At 39.7% G+C, this 15,339-nt stretch overlaps 1 protein-coding gene across 2 annotated transcripts; it reads left to right on the top strand.

Moving 5' to 3' along the window:
• Nucleotides 1-975: 975 nt before the first annotated feature.
• Nucleotides 976-14,822, top strand: LOC309708317 (centrosomal protein of 95 kDa-like). Of its 2 annotated transcripts, none has more exons than XM_082536253.1 (21): nt 976-1,245; nt 1,980-2,108; nt 2,819-2,926; nt 3,144-3,254; nt 3,695-3,815; nt 4,468-4,586; nt 4,809-5,014; nt 5,793-5,853; nt 5,971-6,053; nt 6,210-6,427; nt 6,573-6,699; nt 6,812-6,929; nt 8,080-8,285; nt 8,533-8,628; nt 9,458-9,608; nt 11,590-11,759; nt 11,856-11,930; nt 12,215-12,367; nt 12,950-13,096; nt 13,184-13,255; nt 13,939-14,822. In XM_082536253.1, the coding sequence occupies exons 1-21, from the start codon at nt 1,221-1,223 to the stop codon at nt 14,113-14,115; spliced, it is 2,673 nt and encodes an 890-aa protein (XP_082392379.1). In that variant the 5' UTR covers nt 976-1,220; the 3' UTR covers nt 14,116-14,822. The 2 variants fall into 2 exon arrangements, with proteins under 2 accessions (XP_082392379.1, XP_082392380.1); XM_082536254.1 differs by having other exon boundaries at nt 977-1,245; nt 5,971-6,038.
• The last annotated feature ends 517 nt before the right edge of the window (nt 14,823-15,339 follow it).

Here is a 15,339-nt window from a genome sequence, read left to right as displayed (position 1 = left end):
AATTCAATGCTTTTGTTTAGTTAATCCTTCACCTTTATTTCTTTCTTAATAATGTTTTCTTATGTTGTTCATTTTAAATTCTTCTTTCTTGTGCTCCCTGTATGGGTCACAACAGAGGATCAGCTATCTATCCCCAGTATCCTCTTCGGTCACACCACCTCTCTACATGTCCTCCTTCACTATATTGATGAATCTTCTCTTCCTCTTTTCTTCTGCCTGGTAGCTCCATATTCAATATCCTTTGTCCTGTTTACTCTCTCTTCACCTCCAAAACAATCTTTAAATAGCCCAGTCCTATCTACACCACAGCAGGACAGCTTGAATTCACCTCCAATGCCCCTGCCTTTCCTTCCCTTCAACCTGGTTTCCTAAACACAACAGTATAACTACTTCCATCATATCTCCATCATACCTGTTTCTTTATCAGCCATAGTCCCTACATTTAAAGCCTTCGTGCTGTCTAAGCAGCTCTAACCTGTTTATCTGTGTCAATATCTGCATCCTGTGGTGTATAACACTAGACAGGGACAACAGATTTTTAAGGTTATGTGAGCAGCAGCATTGCAGTTCAGTGTTCACTCTGTTACTTGAGTTTCTCCTGGGCAGGTTGTGTAGAGAGCTTCATCCTCCCTCTGACGTAAGGAACAGCCAATGCTGTGGGGAGTGTGTTTCTTCTGCAACAATGTTTTGGTGGGTGGTACGTGTCAAAGTAATATCCACATGAATGCAGGAGTGCGATTGTGACTACTTTGTGATTGGGTGAATGATACTTGCGTTAGTGCTTACTATTACTATTACTATTTACTTTTTTAGTGGTCTTCCACTTTTCCTCCTTTCTGCTTGCTATATGTTCAGCATCTTTTGTCCAAGATATCCACTACAGAAGGACGAGAACGATATCAGAAGGACACCTCAGTCCTTCTGATGTACTTACTTGTAATCCTACCCCTCGTGGTACTGTTGTTGTCATTGTCTATGGAGGTTGGAGTATTGGTACCAGTAGGGGGCGGTACGTACCAATCGAAAGGCACTTCCGGAAACAAAGAACGAGCTAATGTCCAATCAGAAGACTTTTCACTTTCAAACGATGGTTCCTTCTCCCAGTTACCGAAAACCACAACAAAACGGATTTTAGCGCTCGGTCCAGGCGTTTACAGGACTCTCTTTTACAGCTAGTAGATTTTTGTCAGCCCCATCTGCCTGCTGCAGACAGCTGTTTCATGGGAACCCAGGAGGGAGAGAGAGGTAAGGCAGAAGACCCTCCAACTCCGGGGAAAGCTAATGACACGTAACGCTGACTTAGAGCTAACGTTAGCACACGGTTAAAGTTGCGACTCCTCACTTGTCAGTAAGCCTGGCTGATATAAGCGATTTATCCATATATTATAGAGAGAACCAGAGATGAAAACGTGGGCTCTGCTTATGTTGTTTTCTTAAAATGTTCACGTTCGTGTTAGCAAACATTAGCAGTCTTAGCTAGCTACTTTTGAGTTGTCTTAGCCGGTGAAGTTGCGTAAAAAACATAAAATATAACGAAACAGATGGCAGACAAATTTAGATAGTTTTTTGATTTCAGGACAAAACACGACTACTGATGTTATTTATTTAAAACTTAATTTGTTCCCATCAAATCAACAGTTTTAGCCGGCGGCTAGCGTAGATAGTAGGTAAAGACTACCCCCGCCCCGCTCTCAGACTTAAGTTTGCCGGGGGCGGTCGTGATTGAGGCAAACTTAAAAGGCGTTGTGATAGAAGAACCACTTAATGTCATTGAAATGAGTTATACAAAAGTTAATTAAACTCTTCATGCTCGATAACCTCGATGTATTTTTTTTAATTAAAGCGAGTTTTCCACTCGAAGTGATGACAAGGGCTCTGCTTTTGTAATTTCTTTTATACTCCATGATTACGTCAGAGAAATAAGTTCTCGAGTTGCTGTTATATGAATGAACGTGACTTCTCTTTTTTTTTGTCTACAGATTGGGTTGATGTGGCAAATGATCTTCTCAGCAAATGTCACGTAAACCTGAGGCTGAAGAAACTTACGGACTGTAATGCAGATGTTTTCATTGCCCTGTATGAGAACATCCTGGGGGAGAAAGTTCCAGGTAAGAAGAAGTTACAGATCTGGCAGATGTCCGCTTTTACATTTTTTTTAAGCAAAAGTGTAAAAATGTCTCTGTTCATACCTTTGTAACTCAGTATCTTGAGATTTTGACATGTCTAATGTCTATAGATGGCGGAGCATGGGGGGCATTACTGTTGCAGGTAATCATGTAATCAAGTAAGGGGGCTACAGTCTTAAGAGAAATTCCAGTTCCAGAGTTAACAGTACTATGGCATTAATCAAATTTACAATCTTTTAAACAATACTGACATTACAATCGTTTAACAAAAGTACTCACAGTATTTGAGAAAAACCTGGATAAATAAAAATTTAAAAACAAACCAATTCAAACAAATAAAAAAACTGGACTGCACTTGCTACAGGGAGTTAACTGAACTTTCATGGAAGGACAAAAGTAAAAGACAAGATGTGCTAAAAGGGAAATGAGTGAATTATTGCAAAACATATAATCCAGAACAATAATTGTTTAACTTTCATTATATGTGGAAGCAAAAGTTGTAATTCAAATTAAAATAAAATTATTGCACAGTCCAACTATGACTTTAGTTGGGAGATTAGTTTTGTAAGATTGCTTTCTAAGACCCTGTTTTCTTTATTGTTAAGTTGAAGGGGGAAGTTCAGCATGTATGCATTAATTAATTCATTGAGCATTTGGTTAATCAGATGCTTGTTTGTTTTTTATATGTTTAGATTATATTGCAGTGCCATGTAGTCAAGAGGAAGATGTCCACAATGTCCAATGTGTGATTGATTCTCTGTCCTTGGATTACCTTCAAATCAGCCTCTCACATATTACAGGTAAGAGAAAAAAAATAATTTGTAAAAACAAGGAGTTAATAATATAGGTTTAAAATTTTGAATGTGCATGTCAGAGAAGCGCAAATATGAATCACTGTTTCACATCTGTGCAACATTAACTTAAATGAAGTTGAGATCATCATGAAAGTCATTCAATTTGTACTGCATGGCAGATGTTGCAGAAACAAGACTTTAATGAGTATGAGTTTGTTTTCAGGAGAAAATGTTGTCAGAGGGGATAAAGAGTCGGTTAAGAACCTCTTGGAAATCTTTGATGGCCTCTTGGAATATCTGAACGAGGAGATAAATGACGGGTCGCCGAACAGTGGTAGGAAAATGAAATTGTTGCTTTTCCCTCATCTTTTCCTCATTTGCTTTTACTTTGAAAGGCAATTAAAACTATATGATTTCAAATGTCTATAGTGGCACAGCTTAGTGTTTCTAAAGGACTTTTGTAGTGTTTTTATACATTATAAAATGCTTTTTGTTAGGAGGCATAAAAGCTGCACTCCTGCCTCTCTTTGTTTGAGTAGAGTAGTTAAGTAGTAAAATTACAATCTGTCTTTTTTTTAGTGTTTGTCAGACATTTATAACTGTGACTCTTTGAGGTTAGCACTTTGACATTTGGTGAGGGGGGGTTTCTGACTGTATGAGTTTGTTTCTCTTTAAATTTCCATGAAACATGTTGTTATCACTACTTTTGCTCTCTTTTAAATTAGTGCCTTTTCTGTTTCTACCTCTGTCATTTGCAAAATTCATGTTTTTCAGAGGAGCAGAATGGCAGTCTCAGTGAGGATGCACACGGTGACATCAATGATCCGCCTGGATGTGATGCTACAGAGCAGAAGGAGACAAAGCTGGAGGTGGCGTCCTTGTCATCGAGTGCAGAGTAAGCACAGACATGTTTTATAGACTTTACACAAGTCTCAGTACAATGTAGAAGAATATTACTGTTTGTTTTCTTCCCATGAACCAAAACACCACTGACAGACAGGTCTGATATTGATGACTCAGACCGCCATCATTCAGCTTTAGAGCACATCCTGCTATACACCCTGTTGACACAGCAGCCTTTTAACAGCAGTGTAAATAATAAAATGTTAATGGCTGTCATAATAGATGAAAGACATCAAAACATGTTTGAGTTTTTTTATGGTGCTGCTTGGACCACTGCTTTATTAATTCTCTTCAGAACTCTTAATATTCATGTTTTTTTAAGAATAATAAGAAATGAACAAAAGTACTAATACAGCACGTGTCTGAGTCATTCTACACACCCGTTATAATTACTGGTAATCTTTTCTAAGCCTTGTATCTTAAAAATATAATTAACTGGCATTTTAATGTCTAAGTTTAATTTTTTTCTAGACTTCTTGTGCTGCAGTTGAATTTAGTAGAAATTTGTCCTTATGGGTTGCCCACTCTAATCATCTGAGAAAGAGAGATACGCACGTGCTGTGAAGATTACAGAGGTGGCTTGTTAAAGTTGAAAAACTTGTCGGTAATTAATCTGATACAGTCTGAATGCTCTCATTATTCAGGTCTGCCGTCCAGTCCAGTAAACAGTCCATCCACTCCTGGAATGGTGAGGAGGTGGGGTCAGCCAGCGAGCTCATCGGGCTGGGCGTGTCTGCGCGCACATTCATAGATAAAAAAGAAGGTAAGGCTTGCTTTGCCTCAATGACAGTGATTGTTTTGGGGATAATACTTTATTTCTTTGTACATATAACAAAAAATTATAATTTTCCACAGTTTCTTCAAAAAATTTTGTGTTTGATATTTTGGAAATGTATAAGAAGACATAGACAGTTTGATGCTTTATTAAAAGTCCAGGTGAGCTACCTTTTAATCCAAGGACTGGCTGTCCCTCCCCCAACCTCAGATGCAGCAACCACCTCTGGTCCTGTGGACAATGATGAAGCTCCACAGACTGAACCAATATACTCAGCCATTGCACTGCAGCCACCAAACCAGTCCAACACTCCCCACACTCCCATTGTAGGCCCTCACTTACCCGATCAACTCCCCACAGCTGCTGGTGTCAAAGAACAGCACACAGAGGAGGAAGTCAGCCTCATCACTACAGAGGTATCCTTTAAATACAGTATGATAAGGTTGAAGTGTTTTATGTGTTCTGTCTGCTGTGAACTGCAGTTTAAAACGACATGCAAAGTTTTACAACTGGTGTGTTGTGTTAATATTCTATACTTTTCCTATCATACACACACTTCCCACTTTGGTGACTCCAATTCAAATAAAGGAAGGATGAGCTTATGCTGACTTGGCTTCTCTGACAACATAAGTTACTCCAGTAATGCACTTCATTTTGACGTTCACATTTTCTGAATGTCTTCAACATTCACTTGCTGAACCTTTATATATATTTGTGTTTTGAGTATCTGTTGTCTGCAAGCAGAACTTGGTTATAAGATAATATCTGCTAAAAGATTAGCATTTTTCCAGCATGTTTCAAGTCGGTTTACATCTGTTCATCACTTAATGAGGAAGTCTCTGGAATCAGGAAGTGCCATGTTTATGCTGTTGTGATCTGTAAAACTATCTATGCTAACAGGTCTGACGTGAGTCTGACCTTCTACAGCACAAAGTACACAGAAACAAGCACCAAGTTAATTTTCCCTTATCTTTCTTCTGAGTAGTTTTTTTTGTACTTTGATTATCAGCCCTTGTATTAGATTCTAAAAAGCCTTCTTAGGTTTCTGATTATTTTGTAGAGTTGAGTTTTGAGTGCTGCAGATTATGTTTAGTGCTAAATCTAAGTCTTTGTAATGAATGTGAATGACTTCTGCTCAGTTTTGCCTAAAACTCTTTATGCTTTCTCCTTATTTTTTCACTCCTCTTTTCACAGACTTCAAAACTAGTGGCTGAAACTAATGGACTACAGTCTCCTACCCACTGCCAGTCCCCTGGTGAGTCAAAGCACACCACAGTCGATAAGGACACAATTTCAAGTGAATTGTGATGAAAGTGATGAAAACATGATTGGAGATTAAGTGAAGCATCACATAGTTTTGTTTAATTTTCAGCTGTAAGTGAGAAATCTTCAACCAGCCAGCAGAGAGTTGAGACAGAAGTGGAGGGAGAGACACTGGAGGTGAGAGTGCAAGCAGTAAGACTTCACTTGTACCAATTTTACAGTTTTAATATACCATCTAATGGCAAATTGTAAACTTGTGTGCTAGATGTGGTGGTTAATTAGCATGTACAGTAATACTCAGATACACAGTTTAAGTCAAATTGACGCTTTTCTTCTTTCTATTCTTAGCCGACTAACGGAGGTCCCAGGAGGGTTTTATTCCGAACACAACCAGATGTGCTTTTCCTCACCCTGCAAGATGGGACGACACCTGCCACCCCTTCTCCACCAGACACTGAAGAGGAAGATGAGGAGAATTTGAGTTGCACACGAAGATTAAAGGACAGAAGGATACACTGTAGAGAAAGAACTGCTCTCAAGGAAGACTTTGTAACTCACCCTGAGAGGTAAACCGAATAGAAGAAAGCTATGGGGAAAAAACAGAATCTATCACAGATTCAGATTGTTATGTGGAGGCAGTGTGGTGAATGTTATGCTTTTGATTTCCTAACTATCTTCTTTATGCTATATATTATTGCCCTGGCCAAGCAGTAGCAGGACAGCACAAGAGGATTTTGAAGAGCCTCTGTCTTATAATCGAAAAAGGAACAAGCAGGCAGAACAAGAGTTGCATGAGATATCTGAAAACCTCTCCCATCGACTAGAAGAACTCGATCAGGTATGTTTGCATTTAGTTGACTGAAGTGATCAGCGAGTTCACAACTCAGTTGTGTCACTGTTCTCGAGTGAGTACTGGTTACGATATTTTAAGTCTTGTGTAATTAATGTAGATGCTTAAACGAGTTCTGGGGGAAACTGGAGAGTCCACCGAGGTCAGAGAGGAGGACAAGCAGTCGCACCACAGCGACAGCATCATGGAGCGTCGCAGGACTTCAAGACAGGACACAGGTGTGCACACATTTTTGAGCACAAACTTTGTTGTTGTTCTTTTCAATTTTGACAGTAAATTACTAACAAATGCCACAACTTTTATTATTAACTTTTACCACATCACATTGCCTGGTTGGTGAAAAAAGGATTTCCAGTTGATTTTAAAAATCTTGTTGTAGGTCTTTATATTGTTCTTAGAAAATACTATCTTAACTAGGGATGGGTACCGGTGTCCGGTGCCATGATGGCACCGGTTCTGACATAAACGGTAGTAACCAGACCGAAAAGCAGCGCACATTTCGGTGCTTTATTTCGGTGCTTTTTTTTCCTGAGCTGTGATACACTTTTAGCCAATCGTTTTACGTTTCCGAGGATAGTAGGCGGGGCCAGGTACGTACATTCTGTTAGCGCAGAGCTACAGATTAAAAATGTCCAAGGCGAAGCGGTTAAAAGTCTGGCTGTACTTCACAGCAAAATATGCAAACTCAGCAGCAACAAGTGCTTTAAGCTGATACTGTGATACTGTCAAAGGAGGTAACACCTCGAATCTCATGAAACACCTGGCGATGCATAGCGTTTTTTTAAAAGCCCAGAAATGTGCCGTATTTGATGGCAGCAGCAGCCGTTCTACTCTGCGTGAGTAGCTTAATGTTGTTCTTGTGTGATTTACGTTGAGTAGGCTAACGACGTTATTACATTAATGCATAAGGTGAACTAGCAAACACTGTCGTAGTTACATGCGGCTGTCTTCTTGTTTGATGGCAGATACTCCCTTCACCCTGGCCAAAAAGGCTAAAATGACCAAAGAAGAAGTGGAAAACAGTTAAACATGAGAGGTTTTTGGACAAAGTTTGTGTTTTTTCCATTGTTTAAGCACTGCTTCCAGCCAAGAGTGATGCCATATATGCCCCATAGCTGCAGAAAAGGCTAACATTGTTATCTTTTTACAAAAAAAAACAGCTGAACATGAGAGGTTTTTGGACAAAGTTTGTGTTCTCCATTCTTTAAGCACCGGTTTGAGCACCGTTTGAGCACCGGCACCGTTTCAAAAGTACCGATTTGGCACCAGTATCGGATAAAACCTAAACGATACCCATCCCTAATCTTAACCATTCTGGATCTCATGCAAATTAATGAAATTGGTGAAATACACATTTAACTGTTTCAGGAGCACCTGATTTTGAGTCTACCCACCGAGCACGCTCCTTATCCCCTTCCCCTCCACGAGTCCGTCGTTCCCTGCAGGGACAGCTGGAGGATGTGATGGCAGAGGCTCTTAGCTTGGATGATGGGAGACAGTCCAAACTCACAGCGTCTGATCGATCAAGGCGAGGAGAGCTACACCACAGACCATCTCACAGAAAACATGACAAGGTACAGTACTAGTGCACTAAATATTACAAGATAATCAATTAGATGCTAAACTGACTTTTAAGAGTAGTTAAAGGACAATAATGATCAAATTTAGTCATGAACGTTTTTGCAACTGAAAAAAAATGTCATATTTGGCAAATATACTGTGCAAATTTAAAGATGCCATACGCAAATGTGAGCAATATGGTGAAGTTGCTTGATTACTTTCATATGCTTTGAAAATAAAATGATTATTTCTCTTTTTCAGTATCTGGAGAACGAAGCGTACGAGGAAGAGCTAAAAAGATATGAAGAAAAAGAACGTAAAGAGTTAGATAAGGCTCGCATCAAAGCTCAGGAAGCTGTAAGTTATAAATCTACGGTTTTCTGTTAAAGATTATTTAATTATTAAAAAAGTAAAACCTACCCTGGGTCCAAAAAAAAAAGAAGAAAAAAAAGATGGTATATTCTAAAAAATAGGTAGACCTTTGAGATAACATAAGTAGAAAAAAAAATCTCTAATGTCTGCGGAGGGAAAGCATATTGGTTCACAGAGAATACAAAGTTGAATCTATTTAAACAAAAATCAGTGAACTATGGTACAGTAAATGTTTTGGGATGCATTCAAAGAAAATTTCCAAATAAGTAAATGAAAAAAAATTACTAGAAAAATAAAAACTCCCCTTAATTTTAGGCGTATTTTACTTAAGACTTTTATAAACATAAACAACAAGATTTCCCTTTTAAAGCAGCGGTCCCCAACCCCCGGGCCTCGGACTGGTACCGGTCCGTGAGTCGTTTGGTACCGGGCCGCGAGAGTTGAGGCTCGTGTGTGAAATGTATGGTTTTCAGGGTTTTTATCGGTTTTCAGCGTTATTTTGTTATCGTTTTTATCGTTAACTCGGTTTTCCTGGGTCTTTTCACGTGTGTTATGAATAAATCTTCTTTTTTTTCGGTACCGGTACTAGTTTTATTTTGTTGTATTTATCCGCGACACCTTAAAGGCCGGTCCGTGAAAATATTGTCGGGCATAAACCGGTCCATGGCGCAAAAAAGGTTGGAGACCGCTCTTTTAAAGCAATATGTCAAAATGTTAAAGAAGCAGTTATATTAATCTCTGTGAATCCTTCTGTTTAGTTGTGAGCGTAGAGTCGTTTGTTCTAGTTTACTAAACTAGGACTGTGTGTGTGCAGGAGCGAGAATACAGAGAGGCCATACTAAAGGATGTTTCGCCAGACCCCAGACCCTCACCAGCTAAAGTGAAAGCTCAGCATAAATCACAGCGTACTGCACAAACCACTCCAGGGCAGAGACGACTGGAGGCTCCCAGGAAAGCTCCATCAAGTAAGTTGTGGGTGAGGCTGAGGGTTTGGAAACTGTTCTGTTTGGCTGTGATCACTCAGCTTTAGCATTAACCAGTGTTTGGGTTTTATGAATGTTTGTATTCCGGGCTGGCTGGCCCTCTGATAATCACAGAAATAGCACTTCTGGTAGATTCAGAGGTAAGGACACCAAGTGTGTTTGCTGCTGCAGCACTTTCTGTTGGACATTAGGCAAGTCTTCATCAGCTGAATGGACTCCTCATCTACTGTGTAATGTGGAGCTTTTCTGAAATGCATCAGAAAAAAGAGCTGAGAAACAAAAGGACTGATCATCTACAGATGGTGAAATACAGGAGACGGTGGAGTGGAGGATGGAGTTCAGAGTACTTGAGTGTAGTTGAATGATGTAAAGCAAAGCTTAGAAAGAGTTGCTGAATGTGATCACTGCTTACTTAATTCTCTGGCAGATTTACTTGAAGGTCTTTAAACTAATGTCAGGATGCTAATGTCTTTATAATGTCTTTATAACTTCATAGCCTTTAAATGGTTGAAGATATGGAACGTTTGGCAAATCCATTTTAGATTGAGAAGAAACAGATATTTTTTAAAAATGGCGAAGGAAAAAGTGTTTTGGTGATGGGTCTAAATTCAGAAGATTTGGGCATGCTGAAGCAATGATTCTCTTTTGGTGAGTGTTCTCGTTTGTGTGTTTGTTGTTTCCGTTTGTCAGTGGGTTGCTTCTTGATGCTAAGAATGAAGATGAAGAGACTAGCCTGAAACATTTGTGGACATTTACCAATAAATTGACACAGATATTACAACGCCTCTGTATCTTCCACACTGCAAATATCACATGTTATGCATGACTATTACACAGGTTTGGCTGTGTAAATCATTCATAGTGATGCACAGAGAATCCAAATTAGATGGAAGTAGATTATTCACCAACGCCCGTGTGCATCTGAACTGACCTGACGGTTGGTCCCTTACTTCCTTGTCGCCATGGCAACAGTACCAACCAAAAACACATACTTTAAGACAGACCGGGTCATAATGTATTATTGTTACACTCAAACATTGCAACTATTCTTTCTGTATTTGCTTTTGTTGTGTGGAAGTGAACCTCTGTTATTGTCTGTCTTTCTTTAACACTCCCCCCGACTTTGCTAGAAAAAGTAATGAGGTCAAGGAAAACAATGCTTTAGGAAATATCCTATATCCTGTGATCCTCGGATAATGAGTGCACACTCATACCAGATTTCAATTTGCTGATAAATAACATTTACATAACTTGCACCACTTCTAAACAGAGAGTTAGTTTAATTTTGTGTGAGAGTTGTTCTGCAGTCTTGTATTCTTAGTTTAACCTTTAAAACTGTGGTTTTGAGTTTTTGTTTAATCTAGTTTCCTTACTGGGTTTCTTGGGGATGGTTCAACTAGTATCTCTTTTTGAGCCACAGGTTTCTATCTGAGATTCAAAAAGAGAGAATCATCAGCTGCATTTCCTGTAATTTGTGGTAGTTTTTCCAGACATAAATGTTGAGTATCTTGTGACTTTGTGATGGCTGAAGTTTCCACCCCTTGGGCGTGTAGGCAGATGATGTTGACATGTAAACCTGATGATGTCCCTCTGAAGAGCTACTCACTGTGTCTAACTTTAGAATCTGAAGAAAAGATGAAAAGTGTCTGGATATAGGACAAGTAATGACATTCTTGTAAAGCCCCACATAAAAAGGCACACACACCAGGTTTGATGTTGGCTTCCCTGTTGAGCTGATGTTTGAGTTGTAAACAGAAAAAGACTTAATCCAATTAGACACGTTTCTGGTTAATCTGCTTTGGAATGGGTATAACTTTTATTCTTATTGTAGTAAATGCCATCCGTGGAGTCTAATAAAAGAGACGGATATGTTGAATGGAGGATTGCACTGAAGTACGTTAGTTGTTAGTTTGTCACAAACAATAAATAAATGTTCTTCTCTGTGCTTCATGTGTCTCTACAGTGAGAATAATGGAGAATGAGCTTCTCCCGGTGCTCCGGAATGAGTTGCCTCACCTTCACATCTCACCTCACGCCCTGGGTCGAATGTGGGAGCAGCAAATGCAGCAGGTGGACAGACTCCACGTAATGTCGTCCAATCACAGTCAGCATCGCAGCAAACTCTCCAGAGAGGTAGGACAGTGGTCATTACATGTCTGGTGCATTTTTGACCTGTACTAGATCATCTGATGAATGGCCTCATTAATAAATATGTAATTAAACTTCCAGTTGGAGGAAGCTCAGAGGAAACACGATCTGCTGGCTGAGCTCGTTCATAAAGGACAGGACCACAGCAGGCGCCTGGTGAGCTTTAACATATCAGACAGTTACACTGCAGTCCACTGCTGTCCCTTTTTCAAAACTAAACCTGATCCTACACATTTCGACCAAACATCGTCTGGTGCAGGTGCCAAAAACCTGGCAACACTGAGTAAAAATCATTTCTCAAACCTTTCAACATAAAAGACACCAAAGTCAAGCTGGCTCTGCAATGGCGTCCTGTTGCTGTGCAAAAAAAAAGTGCAGGACACATGCTCTACCTGCCTGTGCTGGACAGCATTTCTCTAACTGACCTTTCGATCATTTAGAGAGACTTCAAAGAGCGAATCCAGCAGCAGAAGTCGACGCAGAACAGGCTGAGGGACCAGAGACAGCAGATAGCTCGAGCCAAGAAGTACCACAACGACTATCATGTTCAGCACCGAGCCCGCCTCATGAGGGCTCGCACCAAGGAGGAGAGGGTGGGTACTGAAGGGACAGTTTAGGACTAAAGACAAGTAATTATTTACTCATAATCATGATGTTCCTCTTTGTTTTAAAAATGTGCATGCTGGTGCCTGATGTGATATTAACAAACTCACCGTGTGACAGCATAAAGACATTTTATTGCTGTAAAGGTAGAAATGTATCCACTGATCTCAGTTAACAAGCTGAAACAGTAAATGCTGGATTTATTTGACGGCTTCTACTTTCTACAGTGGACTTAATATCGTACCTACCATTGTACCCTCATCCATGTCCCCTGAGTCCAGACTGTTTCTGACTCTAAGCAATAAAGTTTGAAACGTGCCCTGAAAAATTCTTAACATCAAATACTGGTGTGGGTGTTTGAAAGGAGCAGTACAGGAAATTTGAGCCACCAGCTTATTTTCCCATTTTCAGCAGCTCCCTGTAAATAGATAAATATGAAAATGAAAAAAGGTTTACAACAGATATTTATAGTTACTGGACTGCTGTAGATTATTTATTATTTATCAAGTAGACTTCAGTAAAGTTTGGGCTAATTTGAGTGATGACTAAAGTGTGTCTGTGTGTGTTTGCAGATGTTTCGGCAGCTATTCGACGAGGGTTTGGAGATACAGAAGAATCGGTTGAGAGAGCAGAGAGCTTATGCCAGAGAGCAGCGACTGGAACAGCAGAGACGACACGAGGATCAGATCAAGTCCATGGAGAACTATTATAAAGATCAGGTAAGATGCAGCTTTCTGCCATTTCAAAATAAAGGCGATGACACACCCGTTCCAGGTGAAGTCGGTGACGTGCTGTCTCTCTTTCAGTTTTCACTGCTAGCTGAAAAACTTGCACAAGAGCGGCAGGACATCCAGGTTCGGAAAAAAGCTCAAGAAAAGGTAATTTATATACTTGTTACTGCTGCTTATTGTTAATTTAAATATTTGTTAGAAAGTAGGAAAATTAAATGTTCAAATTGCACCTGATCCCGTCAAAACGCATTAAAGAAATCAATGTAATTTGCTATACGGTCCAGCAGAGGGCACCCTTTAAACTCACCTGCATGCTCTGCAGGTAGAGAATGCAGTACCGCAGCAATTGTCCAGAAATCCAAACAAATAGTTGTCAAAACCAGGCAGCAGCATCAACTGTACATTTTTTTTTTTTTTTTTGCACACCCAGTTTCTCACAACCATAAAAAGCATTTGTATAAAAGGAAATGCAGCGATTTGAAATTATTTTTGGTAGACGTTTTTCAGGATGAAGCCAGAACTGGGTCCCAGCTGTAGGACATCCAAGAGGGAATTGTATAAACTGTGTAGAGTTTTTATGTGATTTCATGTGAATCCACAGATTTTCCTGTGCATGGTATGCAGCATATCAAAACTAAATATATTACACTGAATTTTCTCAGTCCACTCTTAGAGATCCTCATAAACCACAGTTCTTTGCTGTTGCACTGTAGTCATGGAAACCGCAGGACAAACAACATACACAGTTTATATGCCAGAAAACACAAATGATCAATCATTTAAATAATTTAAAGATTTACAGTTTATTTTCTTTCTTTTTTTCCCCGCAGGCACTGCTGAAGATGAAGCGAGAGCTGCGTTCCAGGATGGAGCGTGAAATCGGCGAATTGCAAAGAATCATAATCCAGAACAACGAGGACGACTACTTCCAGGAGCTGGAGATCCAGAGGCTGCGTAATCGGGTTCGGATGGCCTCCTTCCAGTACAACACTAGCTATCTGCACTGACCAAGGAAGACTCTGGTCTGACTGGTTTGAATCAAAGGACTTTCTGCCATTCACAGCCAACAGTACGAGAACTCGATGAACAGTACGATCTACTAAGGCGTCCTCCTTCAGAGCTTTGCACAGGAAAAGGATTTTCTCTTTGTAAGAACTTGTTCATGTGCTGATTATTGATTACTGATGAACTGAACACACTCTGACTAAATGTAGCTATTGGCTAGTTTGGCTAGCTCTTCCGCTCTCACCTCAGCTGCTGATCTTAAAAAGACACCTTGGACTCTTTCTGGGTGGGTTTTTGGTACTTGATAACTAAGAATGTTTTAACTCCTTCACTGTGCAGTCTTTGTGTTGTTAATGTAGCAAAAAACCTAGCAATGTTCTTCCTCTTGCCAAATAAGGACCACAGATGCAAAGTTAAGTATGAACGTCACAGACTGACGACTCTTAACATTTTTCCTTTTATGTGCAACATCTTCCTTAATATTTTAACCATGCCAGTGGATTATTTATTTTTTAACTTTAATGTTTGGATTTTAATTAACCTGGTTTGCTTTCTCATCACCGGGGGTAGCGATAATCAGTCTTTAATGATCCTTTAATTTCCTCAGCTCAATTGTGATTGTTTTTTTTTGTTTTTAACCTCAGCTGAACTTGAAAGCTTTGGACTGATGCACAAAGGTTTCCTCCATTAAAAACACCGTCTACTGACACTGTATCGTTTCTATGAGCACACACACAACGACTGTCAGCACCTATTAAATGTGTGAGTGTGACTTGAATGATACATAGATGCCTAATACAGTCAACTGAATGATCATAAACATACTGTGAAGGATGAAAGTTGCTGTTTTAAACCTGAGGTAAGATTTATTTATTTATTTTTTTGGTTAAAGTGAAGAGGAGACTGTGGCTCAGGACGTAGACTAGGTCATATATTAATTTGAAAGTCAGCAGTTCAAGTCATCCAGGGGCAACCTCTAGACTTCAATCCCCATGTTAAGATGGACGGCATTAGAGCATTAACCTCTTGAAAGCCTACCAGGAGTAACCCTTGATGATCTTTTCTAAAATGAATGGTTTGTCGTGTTTCAGGCCTGTTACATGACTGGATGTGCATCAGAAGTTAGTGGGGGTGGTCTCTGCCTATGTAGCTATTCTTGGAAAACTATGACCACGAAAATAGTTTCCAAACTCTGACTTTATTGATACGTGCTGAGGTTAATTGTT

Source organism: Aulonocara stuartgranti (genome assembly GCF_965226115.1).
Source record: "Aulonocara stuartgranti genome assembly, chromosome: 6".
In the NCBI taxonomy this organism is placed as follows: Eukaryota; Metazoa; Chordata; class Actinopteri; order Cichliformes; family Cichlidae; genus Aulonocara; species Aulonocara stuartgranti.
The sequence above is the reverse complement of the archived record's forward strand: the minus strand, read 5'-3'. Positions and strand labels throughout refer to the sequence as shown.

Bases quoted from the DNA above. Each gene is read 5' to 3' on its own strand.
- LOC309708317 (XM_082536253.1), top strand. From the start codon at position 1,221: ATGGGAACCCAGGAGGGAGAGAGAG. The intron at 1,246-1,979 runs GTAAGGCAGAAG...TTTTGTCTACAG, and splicing joins AACCCAGGAGGGAGAGAGAG to ATTGGGTTGATGTGGCAAAT. The intron at 4,587-4,808 runs GTAAGGCTTGCT...CCCCAACCTCAG, and splicing joins ATTCATAGATAAAAAAGAAG to ATGCAGCAACCACCTCTGGT.